At 37.3% G+C, this 15,252-nt stretch overlaps 1 protein-coding gene across 1 annotated transcript in view; it reads left to right on the forward strand.

The window, feature by feature from the left end:
- itfg1 (integrin alpha FG-GAP repeat containing 1) overlaps window positions 1–15,252 on the forward strand; it is a gene marked incomplete at its 3' end in the record, with an annotated part of 106,248 nt that overhangs the window by 46,691 nt on the left and 44,305 nt on the right. The window contains 2 exon segments of the mRNA XM_014028579.1: window positions 1,872–2,022; window positions 3,718–3,826. Of these exon segments, the coding sequence (XP_013884033.1) occupies window positions 1,872–2,022; window positions 3,718–3,826 (260 nt within the window).

Here is a 15,252-nt window from a genome sequence, read left to right on the forward strand (position 1 = left end):
TGTTTCTGTTCAAAATTTTCTAAGTTTTTGGGTACCCAAGAAACTACATACAGCAGCTTTAAGCATCAAGTCATCACAAGTTTTGTAAAAAAAAAAATTGCATGAATGATACCTGCTGTGTATACCTGGAGTTTGAAAAGCAGATTACAAAAAAAAACTTCACACAATTTATGTTAAAAAAATAAATACACGAACAAATAATAAAAAGCTCACTACAATATGACAATAACAACACTGGATCACAAACCGTTCCCCTTTGGGAAGCTTTTATAATGGCACCAAGCAAAAAGCTCAGAGGGGAGTTACCAGTATATTTCAGGTATCAGTTTGACTACTTTGGCTGCTTGATTAAAGCCAGCTATTAAGTAGTATTATCTTTTATTATTGTTATTACTGCCATATTTATTATATGGTGCACACAGTGCCCATGTTTTAAAAAGCTCACTGTGTGTGAATAAATGAGTCATTTTATTCTTGGCTCATTATCATTATTTGTTGTTTTTATGCTCAAATATACTTTGGATTTTGTATTTTCAGATACTTTTTTATGGAGATAGAATAATAAGAATAACTAACACTGCATATAATAGGAACATGTTACTGCTAGAAAATGTGTTTTATATGTATGTTATATAAGAATGCACATGTATATTATCCTTGCTCAGTTTGAGCACACAGGTTTAGAGGGGGAAAAAGGTTAGAGCTGCAGGGATTTATTTCAAAACAACTAAAACAATCACCTTTTATCTGCATTTGCAGAAAGAGGCCACACTTGTTTTCAACATATGCAATTTAGTACAAACAAAATGTTGTATACCTGATTAGATAGAGGAAAACTACTTTTTTGTCTCTCAATTTTCTTTATTTCCCCTAAAACTAAACTGTGTGTTTTTCTGTGTAAATGAGGAAACTGCTCTGGGCTCCAGCCAGGAGAATTTGTCATTACATTATGTTGATGTCACATGTTCCCCAGTTTTGATCTGTAAACCTAACCTAAAAGGTTAAGGAGGGGTTAAGCTGGCTGAACATTACTCCCAAGCTGTTTTATGCCTGGTTCACACGGCAAGATTTTAAAACTGTCAGCCAATTTTCAAAGACCAAGAGACCCCACACAAGGATAAAAAATCCTGGACATAACCGGGTTTTTTTCCTACAGTGTGTGGTGTACAGCCACACAGAAAAGACAACACACTTCACACACTAACAGATTTCCTTCACAAACATTCAGATGTCAGATGGGAAATCTCTCGAGACCTCCTGAAATCACGTGAGACCTCGCAAACATTCAAACAGGAAGTTGTGCGAGACTTTCTGAGATCAAATGGGAGTAAATAAACATTGCAGATGAGGAAGAAGCAATGGCCGTAGTTTGTGGACTATTTTAACCGAGAAAAAAAACAATTCAAAAATACCTTTCCAATGTCCAGCAGACTTTGTGGTGAGCCATGGCAGTTTTTTTTCTTTTGACTGGGATATTTTGCCAAGAAAATCCGACATGTTGAATCTCCCAGATTTGCGATTGGAATTGTCCCAATGTCCTTCCGAGCCGACTAGATCACACTTAACACACCCCCACACTGCAAGAATATCTTCTAAAATTATCTTTAGAGCCATCACGATTATTGGAGCATCCTTTAAGATTGTGAGAAGGGCAAAATCAGGCCAAAAATTGACACAGTTATCTTGCCTTCTGAACTCGGCATTGGATGAGCTTAGTAAATATTAATTAATTTGACAAAATGTTAGGTGTGATGTAATTGATAAATTATCTGACTGAGTCGAAGATGAAACAGCATCAAATGACATTAAGCCTCTCTGTCATCATCCTGGATTTAAATAATAATTTGTGTTTTGCCTCTTTTTGACCCCAGCGAACAGCGGGCCTTCCTGTTGGAGAACGTTCCCTGTAACAACCCCAGCTGTGTCGGTATTGGACGAATGTTCCACATCCATTGGGACCAGTCAGACTTGGGAGCAATCAAGAATGCTTTCATTGCAACTTTCTTTGACATCTATGAGGATGTGAGTAGATGGTATTGTGTTTATTTAATGTGTTTTGTTGTTGTTTGTTCCATTAGTTACACCTGAACCTTAATATCTGTACCAAGAATTTAGTAATTCTCATCATAACCTTTTCAGTCATACACTTCTTTTTCTAAATATCTTCTAAGCATTTTAATTTCACTGTATTAAATCTGCCACTCAATTTAGCTGACATGGAAAGAATTTCCCAGGGATCTAGTAAAAAATAAGATGCAAAAAGCTGAACAAAATGAATAAATATCACAGAGCAAGAAAAAAAGCTTTTGCCCACATTGGTATCAACAGAATGTTTTTTTTTATGTATGATTTTCTTTAATTTTCAGAGTAATGTTTGAGATAAGAGTTAAGGACACAGTTTTTGTTTTCAGATTATTAAATGTTTCTATATTAAAACTCATTGGGCCTCATGCAAGAACATGTTCGTATTTTTATCCTAAATTTCTCTTACTTTTGTTCGTACAAAGGGTTCGTACGAACATGTCACGTCAGATTCAACAAACTTCTATCTTCAGGAAACGTGCGTAAATGAGCTGCGTAAATTACACCTGTTCTATCCAGCTGCTCGTGCACGCTAGAGGAGATTAGCATAATTACCACCCCAAAAACACCATATAAGGCTATGATTCCTGCCTCAGATATCAGGAAGTGTCCATTCATGAAAAATGACAGCGAAAACTTAAAAGAAAAACTTTACGAGTTCAGAGATTGAAGTCCGTCTGTCAGAGATCCAGAAAAGAAAATCTGTCATTTTTAGCAGGTCACCTGTGGAATAAAAAAGAGCTGCTAAAAGTATAAACAACTGTGTTAAATCATTTTCATTTATTCAGAAGCCACAGCGCTTGGTCTCAGATGCGGGTTTGAAATAAGCCTTTTAAAATGCTTTCAAAATAAGTCTGGCACTTTGGAGAAAATCCAGGACTTGATCATATATCCCCTCTGGCCTGGGAACGTCTCGGTGTCCCCCAGGACGAGCTGGAAAGTGTCTCTGGGGAGAGCGGGGTCTCCTGCTGCTGCCCCCCCCGCCGCACCCGATAGCGGATAAGCCGGCCGGACGGACATTTTATATTATATATTAAAATTATAACTCTAATTCAAGCAGAGTAGCCTATTGTCAACATAATTATGGAGTGTGATTTATTTTCAACTCAAAATATCTTCAAACTAAACTAAATATAAAGTTATTAATGAAGAAAACCCGTCTGGATAACAGCAGACTGACTGTTCGTAAAATATACGACAGGTCTGGACCASTCGTAAATTTTGTTCGTATCTGAAAAAAATCTTAGAATACGAAAACATTGGTGAATGCCACAAATTCTCCTAAATCACTCGTACGCACAACTTAAGAACAAATCTGTGCGTACGAACGGTTCTTGCATGAGGCCCAATGTTCACAGAGCTTAAAGTTATTGATAATACTTTTTCTCCTGATGTTGTATTGTAATACAAAACATTTATTCTCTTTGAGTATTGTGATGGAGTGGTTTTACAGTCTTTATAACTAATGTCATCATTAKATGTAATTAATATTTCCGTATTGATTTTTCTCCACTGTAGCAATATAATGTATCTCAAATGATCATGCATGACTTATTTATGATTTAGCTGTTTTATGGGATCCACATTAAGAATTATTTTGTAGCTTTTAACTGTATACCTCGTTTTAATTTGTAGGGAATATTAGACATGATTGTCCTGAGCCAGGCAGACAACCAAAAGGACTTGATGATCCACGCTTTGAAGAACAATTTTGAAGCTGATGCTTATTTTGTAAAAGTGATGGGTAAGTGACTCGCTCGTATTTCTCCCTTCTTTCTACATCTCTAACCTTTTGTTTGAAAGTGGCAGTTTGAAATTGACCACTCGATCTTCACCACATTTCACACAACTTTGTTTTTTGTTTGCTGTAACAGCTCCTCCTAGACCAATTAGATTCACTGAACGCAAGCAAGTCTTTTCCCCAGCCCATAAAGCAGATGGCTGTAACTATTACCTGTCATGTAATTTTGATTTTCTACTCTAACGTAAACTCGGGCTGTGCTGAAAAGAGGCTCATTTGAGCTCTTTGTTCATTGCCAAATCCATTAAATGAGGATGGTCAATGTGAGCACAAACTCTGTCATAATTGCTCTTTCTCTCAAAAACTCATTTTTCATATATTGTTACTACTTTACAAGGGTCTACATTATAATTCTGTAGTGCATGTTCCAAAAACATAAGGACAACACAAACTGTGAGACACTACTCTCATCTTAGTTGATGTGATTACAAAACTTCAAGTAGAACAAGTTGCTTCAACTTGAACGTGGTTAAGTTTCACTATGATTCTTGCCATACAGCAAGGTTATTTTTTCTTCTTTGGTTTAATATAAAAATAGATTTTAAARCATTGTTAATTTTAAACTTGTGCTTCAGTGCAACGAAACAACCAAATTAAAACACTTGTACTTCTTTTACATAATGTAGTGTTTGACTGCACCTAATTGTTATTTTGATGGTCGATTAATCTGTCAATTGTTTTTTCAATTAAATAATTAGTTGATTAGTCACTGTTATTTCTGTCACATTCTCCATCTATGCTCCAGGTGAGCACATCTTCTGTCCCAGCTCCAGTACTGCCTGAGAATGTCATCCTGTTATCCAGTCTTTTTACCTTTACATAACAGGTTCCCACAGCAAATCAAAATAATAACCTATAAAACTTAAACCTATAGTAGCTTAATCCCATGTATTCTAACATTATTACATGTGATCGTAAAAAATTTAATGAAATACAAACTAAACTGCAAGTAGTCTTTTAAACAAACAGCTAATGTACAAATAACTCAAAATAGCATCTGCCCTGCTGCAAGTCCAAAATAAACTAAAGAAGGACTTTGGTTAAACTGGCATTCAATTGCATAAAAGAAAAAAATTAATCCATACTGTTTGAAATCTTGCTGGATGTGGCAGTCCAAAAGTTCAAATAAGACTTCAACGCGAAGAAAAAAAAACAACAACGGGAGAAGACGAGACAGGATAGATTAATACTAAAATTCATTGATTTAATATGCTAATATGTTTAATAGCTAACGTTAGCATAACTGGTGGCTTCGCTTTTTTTGCCTCTTCAATGTGACAGTGTTTTTGTTCCACTATTATTATCGCTCTTTGATGACCCCGCTCCAGCACCTCTTCAGTAGTAAACAATGAAACCACAGACAGTAGAAGCGATTCTGCCCTCAGCAGTTTATGTATTTATTGAAGATACAAATTAACATTTAAGTGGTTAAATAATATGAATATCCAATAATAAAATTCTGTGCCGACTATTATTTTTATAATCAATGTAATTYGTTATTTCAAATAATTCGTGCAGCACTAATGTAGTGTTTTTCATTATTGTGCAAGCCCCCCACCCCCCTGGAGATGCGGCCCCTGAGCTGTTACCTTTGAGTAACTATGGCCACCTGAGCAATTTATTTGAATAGCCCTGCTGTACAGGGTTATTAGTTAATCAGAAATAGTCAAAAGTCTTGTTTTAAGTGAAACTCTATTTTTTATGGCTCATTTTGTATGGTCATTGTGTATTTTTTACTACTGAGCACATCATATAAAGAGTAAAGATAATATGTTGGTAATGAAGCTGATCCATAACACTTTCTGAAAATGTTCCTCCTGCATACCATCTGTAATAAACTTTTATTCTGCACATCACTGAACCAACAAATATTTCAGAAGAAATAAGATGCTCCAATGATTTGTGAAATCTGATGTGTTCAACTTTTTTTTCATCTCTTTATTTAACCACAGAGCACAAACATTGAAAGGTCTGCTCTCAACCTTCCAAGTATTGTTTTTTGTATTTTTACTTACCAGCCTATTTTCTCAGTTTGTATCATTTCTTTCCTTTTTTTTACAACTCTGTATAAAGTAAAGACTTTTTTTTCCAAGTCAGAATGTTGCTACAGCATTGGTACCTTATGACACTGTTGGAAAACAAAAATAGTTTCACTCCTGGGTGGGACTTTGCTCTTTTTTAATCTGTCATTCTGCTCTGCTCATTAGTTGGAAAAGCAGCATCYTTCATCACTTTCTTTTTTAGATCAGTTGGCAAACAGTTTTTGTTGTATTTCTTTTTATTTAAGTTGGTCTAGCTCCTCAGGTGTTATGTATGAAAATAAGAAGACTTTCATTCATGTCACGGATGGGTTTTATAGTTTTAATTGAAAGGGTCTCACTTTTCAGTGATAAAAAATCAATAGATGTCAGAAACAGTTTGATTTTATCTTTATCCGACCAAAAAAACCTGTAACTCATCGAGACTAAGAATGATGAAGGTATCTCAGACAATACGGGCTCTAAATGAGACAACCATCAAGCAAGTGATAAAGAGCAGTAATTAGATGAAGATGCACACAGGTATGTGAGAATGTGAAAGGTTAGTGGATTAGTGTCATTACTGTCCACTTTTCTAAGAAATACCATCATCTGACACACGAGAGCACAGTATGCAGTCAGGTCCACTCACTGCTAATTCAATAAAAGCAATAAAGTGTGGCTGTATGAAAGAATCAGTCATTTTAAAAAATATATACTAAAAGCCTAAAAGTAAGAATGAACAACAAAGCAGTTCAGTACATGGAGCTGCAGCACAGCAGTGGGATGAAAGGGAAGGGTCATTCAGTGAGACAAAGAGTTTTGCAGGTCTTTACAGCCTCCAGAAAGAAGCTGTCCTGGAGTCTCTTTGTTCTCACTTTAATGCTTCGTAGCCTCCTACCTGAAGGGAGAGGTCAAACAGTTCACATGCAGCAAGGGCGGGGTCCTCCGTGATAAAGGACGCTCTCCTCCAGCACCTGCTGCTGTAGATGTCCTTTGCAGGAGGAAGACTGCTATGAATTATTTTTTTAGTCAGATTTAACCACCATCTGCAGCACCTTGTTGTCAGCAGCAGAGCAGTCCGTGTACCAGGTGATGAAAGAAGAGGTGTGTGTATGTTGCACCTCACACCAAGTAAAATGCCATTAGAACTGAGTTCTTGTGGCTGGCCTAATTCAGCCTCCTGAGACAATATATTCTCTGATAGGTTTTCTTTATGTTGCTGGAACTATAGACCATAATACTTAAACCATTTGCACAGCTGCTCCCTTTAATAAAGTGAGTTGAATAAAAGTTTACACCAGTCTTTGAAAGTCCACAGCTATCCCGCTGGTCTTCTTCATATTGATGCAGAAGATATTTACTCTGCACCACTTCTCACCTTCCTCTACTTACTCCCTTTATGAATCATCACAATTCCACAACAGCCATGTTGTTAGGAGGCAGGCCTGTCAAAACTACTCAATAGCTAAGCAAGCATGGGTTGGAGACTTTTATTTTTTTAATCAGTAATCACAATTCGTGGAAATACACACATGAGGAAGGATGCAAAGAGCCACTGAATTGTTCCATCTGTTGTTGGCATTGATACAGCTCTGTTTATAATAAGCATGTTAGGCATGACACCACAGTAATACCAGTTCTTGATAAATACAGTGACCACTGGACAGCAGTCATTTGGATTAAATGGTTTATTAAATGTTTTTTGCCTCAATGATTTATTTATAATTTGAACTATTAGAGTTACGTGATGAATTGTTTCAGCACCAGACCCATTTCTGACAKAAGCTGTTGTTGAAGACGTTGGCTGAGGATGTAGGTTTTGAATGGTTTTTAACTGTTTTTTTTTTAAAGCAATTCAGAATCCAGCTGCAAAGGGATGGTTTTATCCAAGCAGTCAGAGTTTCTTCACCAGAGCCTGTGCTAAGGGCAGAACTGGAGTCTAAAAAGAAGAGCATGAACTGCTCAGATGGATGAGAGCAAAAAGGGTGACAGATATGAGTGCTTCCAATACAGACTGATTCGTCTTAAAAGCGTACTCATGGGGGACATTGATGTTAGTCTTTCGTTTTGAGTGTGCCACGACCAGTCTTTTGAAGCATTTCTTAACTGTCAGGTTTAGAGCTACCGGGCAACAGTCACTCATGCACATCCCAGCTAAACTCATGGTCACTGTCATTACAGTGGTCCTCTTGAGACACGGTGGATCTGAGCCTGGGAAAGTGAAGTGTAAGAGATTTTAGGCACTCAAATCCTCTATCCCTGATGCCAGAGCGTACTTGTTTCACACAGATAAACACAGGGTATTTATAACAACAATTAACTGATTTAGACACAAATACTAAAGAGGCACATAAGGTTAAATTCTTATTTCAGTTCATGTATAAGTCAGTTTAAACTGCCTGCTTCTCTGTAGGTTTTAAATATATATTTTTTACTTTCTTTTAAGTCATGTTTTAGAGCATTTTAGAGCAGTTTTCTGGGGTTCTGGGTAAATAGAGTCAGAAGACAAGTTGGGATGTGTCTTGAAATGCTGCATGTTTTCCCCTCTGTAAGTGAAATCTCTTGGGGTGAGGAGGAAAGGAGCTGCTGGATCAGAGGAGGCACAGTGTAATCTAGATTCTCTCCAGGCAATGTGGGCTCACCATCAACAACTCAGTCTCACACTGGAGTGAAAAGGTGAAAAATCCCCAAATGAGTTGGGTATTTTTTTGTTATGTAAACGGAACGTCAAAGCAAAGTGTCGTGTATTTTTAGTTATCGTGACAGCTTCTCGTGCAGTTGTTAGTGTGTGACCTTGACACGTCTTTATTCCTAATGCCTCAACATGAATTCCTTTGGTGTAGTCTCTCTAAACACTCCTGTTCTTTTCGGTATCCATGTCTTGTCTCACTGCAGCACTTCAAAAACACATACACAGAGATGCACTCTCTCCAAGAATTTTTTTTTCTCTCTCCAGAGTGATGCACTTGAAGCACTGTCAGCTCCGAAACTTCTCTTTTATATTTCCCTTCAGTTATTACATTTGGTTGGCTGTAAATATTTCATACATGTTTGGTGTGTTGCATTTTTACGACATCTAGCTGACTACAAAGTAAGCAACAACAAAATAGATCTGCCGAGTGTTACATCRTGTCAACATTTCATTCCTCTCACTTGAGAAAGTGAGCTCAAATACAGCTTAATAGCCTTGCACCTCCCCTGAATTCCCCAGAGGGAAAGTTGTATATTTTATTATTTTTTCCTATCCAAGTGCTTTAGATAGCAGAACTAATAGTGTTACACTTTAATAAGTGAGACTTGTAGAGTGAATTTCATATTTGGTCCTGACACATAATGTCAACTAATGGTTGAACTTTGCAGACTTCTGATCCCGTCCTCCGTTCTGTTTGATGGAATCCTATTTTCTGAAAATGACATCCCTCAGCCATCCCTGAGCAATATTGAACAACAGGCACTAAAGGGCTGACTGTGTCAGTCTGAGTGTAGGAGTGTGTTCAGTTTGTGAGTGAAAGCAAAGCTCCACATAGACTCTTCATCACAACTTTTATCACACACCTTAGATGGTAGCAGCACCTTTTCAGCCAGCCTGGACTCTAGCTGGGCTTTCCTCACTGACATGACCTGAACCTGCACTGATTTGACATCCTATCCTTCTGCACACCTGACTCACTGTAGTTCTTTACCAAACAGATTCCACCAGGACTCACTTTTGCAGTTTTAGCATTTATTATTTATGAATGGAGATGCCGACCACTGGAAGATTTGACAGCTTGGATGTCATTCTGTGAGAAATGCATTAAATATTTCCTTCCAAGTAATGAAAAGTGCATCAGTCATGTCTGTGTGTGTGATGTTAGTTAAACTCTAAACCCAGAAAAGTTTAGCTAAAAGTGATTGGTGTGATATTACTGATGTTTCTGCTCTGATTTTGTCTTTGCTGCTGCCTTTTATTTTAACACACTGTTAAAAATGCTTGTGCTAGCTAAGGGTTTTGACAGCTACACCTATACAAATTTACTCTTTTCCCGTGTAAAAAATGTTTTAAAAAGAAATAATGTACAGAAACATCTGTATTTTTTTAATCTAAAGTTCTTCTCCAAAATCTTCTACTGCCCAGTTATATTTTCATTGTGTTCAAGCACAAACAGCAAAAATACAGCTTGAATGTTCAAAAATGTTTCATACTCAACTTTTAGAACTTTTTGTACAAAATCATAACAGCCATGTCTTATTTTGGCTGCTCCTTGTGTCAAAACAGTGGATCATCTGCCTCCATAGCACCCTGCCATCTTTTTCTATCACACCAACCCTCTGTTTACCCTCTTTTTTCTACATCCATGAAACTATAGCATACAAAACCTTTCATGGGCTTTGGTGTGCTAATAACTGTTATTAAACTGATGTTTTAAATTAGTGGTTTTAAGAAGAGGAGTTCGTTAATGATAGCAATTATCTGACATTAGCTACATTCAAGGTTTTATTAAAGACAGTCTGATAATTTAGTGATCCGCTGACTGAACTTTTGTCATTATTGTAGAGATATGGCATGTTTGATATTCTATTTATAAAACTGTAATGACACGCAAGAGCACCGGTAACATGAAGCCCAAGTGTAGCACCACAAGATCATCTAAAAGAATGTGCGAAGGTAAGCATAATGCCTCATTAGATGCAAAATGGGATACACCACACAAAATGTATTCTTAAAAGATTTTACACAGTGAAGTCCAATAAGACTGGATTTATGTGTCTTTATACACACAGTTGGATTTCGATGATAAGAAGCTTTGAGTTATTATGTAAAGCATTAAAGACATTCGAGCAGCACTGTCAGAAAGGTAGTTTGTTCATCACCATACTTCACTACCAGCTGGAGACACTAAATGCTTTCAAATGCTGCCATGTCATCCAGTTTAAAAACATCTCAGAGTTACCACTGAGTTTAGGTGTAGTTTGTCTCAACTGATGATGTTGAAGCACTGACAATGGCTATACAGGGTGAGTCAAAAGCCACAGGGCACCCTTTTATTTCAGAAAGGAAAGGAAAATGACACATCTGAATAATGTTCTGTTGTTGGCCTCCATCTCAAAAGTCGCCATATTAGATCAAAGGGTGTCCTGTGAATTTCGACTCATCCCGTATAACTGGTTTGTTGGATTTATAAAAGGTAATTCATAGGAGGTCTTGTGGCCATTCCAGCTTTTTATTGGCAGTAACATATAGAGCCTACCACAAGAGAATTCAACCAACACAAGAATGTGTATCGAAGCTCAGTATGTGTGACAAAAGTTGAATGGGTTTTAGAAGGACTTTAAGGACTTCTTAACACCACTTTGCTGAAATTACATGATTTACTGTCTCCTCTTGCTCCAAAGCCCAGTGAGGACATTGTTGAGTGATGCCACAGGGTTCGGAATGTTACCATTCTCCTCTGTAGTGTCCTCCTCTTGTCAGATTCATATTAAATTCTTGATGTACGACAGCAAGTCAGTACAACAATAACTGGTGTAACAATATCTGAATAACAAAAGAAACTAAGAGCCATCTCATTGTCTCAACGTCCAAATTAATGAACTTTGTCCTGATTTGCCAGATATTTGATTATTCCAAGCTTATAAACTAACAAAATGTGTCCCAGTAGATTTGTTATATATCTGACAAAGGAATAACAATTTTTTTTGCAAAACACAACTGGGTTTTGTTGAGGTTTATAACAAAATGTTGGCAAGCAGGGGAGCAAAACAATCCATAATACAATACCATTTGCAAGTTTGAAACATTATTTTAGAGGTGTGCTTAAACAATTTATCCTTATTAGTTCTACTCCATAAGGTTGTATTGTGTAGTATTTGCAGTCTCTGTATGAAAACCTTGTCAGCTGCTGTATTGTCAGTGTGGTGCTAATTTGTTGTTGTTGTACTGTTAGCCACAGAATGTCTTGTAATAGAGTGTAGTTTCCATTTCTTATGATCTCTTTGAACTTGCTGAGTCATTAGATTCCACCAAACTTAAAAGAAAATTGTTCCAGAAACAGCTGGGCTGGCTGGTTCATGATTGTATTATGGACACATGTGACTGTCAAGTTTTACACAAAGCAAAGTGGATCCACATTAAGCTGTATGAAGCAAAGTGGTTTCTTGGTGGACAGATGGATGGATGATTACTGCTGAAGAGGGAGGAGATGGCAGCAGTCATAAACTCCAGAATTAGAAAGAAGGATCAAATGACGGGTGATGGGGAAGGGGAGCGGGAGGGGCTGTGCATGCATGAGTGTCTCCAAGTGTGTGTTGTGCAAGTGCGTACTTGTATGTGGGAAGCAGATGAAGAGAGAGACTGACAGGCAGAACTGTACGAGTTGATTAGTTTCCTGCTCACTTATTAGGATGCAGATTAGCTGCATTGAGAAACATCTGGGAGCTTTTCTCAGGCCTATATACTCCTCTCCTCACTTCTCGCATCCCTTTTCATCATCTCTCCTATCAGATCCAGACCTCTTCACTCATCGTTCCACATTTCCTGATCTTGTCTTTGTCTCGTCTTTCCTTGTGCTTGCTTCTTTCATTTCCCCCTGTTCTAACCCTGTCAGGCCTCTGTTTTACATCTTACTCTTACCTCTTCTCCTGCTGTCACCGTGCTGGCATTCATTGTTTCTCTTCTGCAGACCTCTAGTTTTCTGTCTTCCTTTCCTTACATCTGTCAGTATATTCTGGCTTTTAGTCCTTTTTTTCATTTCATCACGACGATTTACATCATGTCTTTCCATAGGGTTCTCTTGTCCAGAGCAAGATTTGACTGCAGGCTGTATATTGTCATTGTTATGAATACTTTGATTCTGTGTGTCTCAGCACACAGCATGCCTCCTCCCATGTTTATCAAAATAGCATCCTGTACCAGCTAATGTTGACAGCTGAAGCTGTATTGTCTCTGCGTAACAATGAGACATCAAGCGACAAAATAAAACGTACATCACATAGTGAAGCCTTTTTATTTATTGTCAGAAGGAAGCAGTGATTTATTCAGTGACGAGAAAAAWTTCAAATATGCAAATGTTGTGGAATTACACATTTTTTCAACMTTTCTGATTCATAAAAAATGATGTGTTTGTCTTTATTGAAGGTATAGAAAATATTTTTTAAACAGTGTTGTTTTTCATCATAGTTTTGGTGAAATGCATATGTGCTATGCTTAACACAGTACGTTAGTAGAAAGGGATGTTTGTATGGCCCCAATTTATTTCTGTTTTAATTTTGTGTATATATAATTACAGTTGCATCAACTACCTGAAAAGAAATTATAGAGAAACCACTGATAAAGCACCAGAAGCCAGCCTTAATCATTTTCCAGCTTTGTCAAATTCAGCTTTGTGAGAGTGGACCAAACCCACTGATAATTGAAGGATCTGGATGGCAGCTCACTTATCACATGATGGATKGTGCTTTAAACGCTGAAAACAAAAGCAGAACCTAATTAAAAATTAACCTGATCACCAGGTTTGATTTATGAAGCTGATTGCTATTCTTGTTCCTCACAAATTAATTTTAATATTCAGCTGCAGACGGCAGTCTTAAACTCAGTCACGTTTCATGAAATTCATACACTTTATTTTTTTTATTTWTTTTMTTTTGTTTTGTTTCCTCGCCTTTTTTTCTGGGTAAAAAAAACATCAATTGATAACTTTTTACTGTTTAGTTTAACCGAAGGCAAACTAAAGCACTATCTTATTTTTACTGTACATGAACCTTGATTTTCAAAACAATGTCCACCTTTTTAGAAAAGTATGATATTTTGGACAAATTTCAGCTCACTCCACAGAAACAACCTTATTAAAGGTTTCCAATTACATTTTGATGACTGCAGATTCAGGGCACTACACAGTTCTGGTCTTACTGGACCTGTCTTCTGCTTTTGATACTGTTTATCACAAGATCCTAATAAACAGACTTAGAAATCCTAGTGAGTTATTCGGTTCTGTTCTTGAGTGGTTCTCATCGTACCTGTCTGATTGAAGTTTTAATGTCTCTGTAAATGGTATCAGGTCAGACACCACCAGGCTAACTTGTGGTGTACCCCAGGGTTCTGTTTTGTGACCTATTTTTTTATTCTCTAGATTCTCCCACTTGGGCAGGTAATCCAGCAATTCAGAAATGTGCAAATTCAGCTCTAAGCTGATGATTTTCAGCTCTATTATTCATTTAAAGAAAGTGAGTTTCATAAATTAGAGTCCTTAACAAATTGTTTAGCTAGCATTAAACAGTGGTTAAGTAACAATTACCTACAACTGAGCTCAGATAACATTGAAACTCTGATTATTGCGCTGGAAAATAAGGTTCTGCAAACAGTTTGTTGGTGTCTTAGGTCCATCTGTTTGATCCAGCCACAAAAAAATGCAAAACAACTGACTACAAACTGTTACTTCCATCTTAGGAACATCTCAAAATTGAAAAATTTCTTGTCAAAAGCTGAACTTGAAATGGTCATTCGTGCATTTATTTCTTCTCTTTGGACTATTGTTAACAGCCTCTAAACATGTTTAAACAAGAAGGAGCTTGAGACGACCTTGTTTCCTGCTGCGTGTTGCTGCAACGCGCATCAGATAAGATGATCATGTTCAGATAAAAAAAAGTGACGTGTACTTATCATAACGTTGGTTTTGTTTGGCCTGTCAACACAATTTAGAAAGTGGTGTGTAGTTCAAAATGTACAGAGTCTCAGAGAAGYTGTGTCTTTCRGGCTAGAGCATTTTTCATAGGTCATGACTAGGCTCCAGAGGGTTAATATACAGTCACCATATTTCAGTACCAAGGTATACCACAATACTGTACTTCCCAAGACTAGCTGCTACTAGTGAGCAGGTCTGAACCCAGAGCCATCCMAGACCACGTACCTGAGGAGACTGATCAAAGTGGTGGTCATACTGTATTTGCAATGTTTACCTGAAAGTSAAATAGACGGGAAGCCACATGTTAGAGACTTGGCCCATTTTATTTAATAGATGTATGTTTTAAAAAAAAACATTTCTAATTGTTTATTTTATTTTTTTATTTTTTTGTAATAAATCCCACTCATTGCTGTAAAGGGTTTCTACATTGCCCAGATCATTAAATGTTGCTGTGCATGTGCACAAACAAACTCAGGACAAGTTGTCAACAACACCAATGCTGTGTATGTCGTCCCTGTTACACAGATCTCCAAGTCATGAGCAGGTGGTCCTTTCTGAATATTCTGTTGCTTCTTTAGAACAGATGTCAGCTCGCTTTCTGTCACAGAGATGCAGGTCAGGTGTGTGTGTGTGTGTGTGTGTGTGTGTGTGTGTGTGTGTGTGTGTGTGTGTGTGTGTGTGTGTGTGT

This window comes from Austrofundulus limnaeus, unplaced genomic scaffold (assembly GCF_001266775.1).
Source record: "Austrofundulus limnaeus strain Quisiro unplaced genomic scaffold, Austrofundulus_limnaeus-1.0 Scaffold784, whole genome shotgun sequence".
Lineage (NCBI taxonomy): Eukaryota > Metazoa > Chordata > Actinopteri > Cyprinodontiformes > Rivulidae > Austrofundulus > Austrofundulus limnaeus.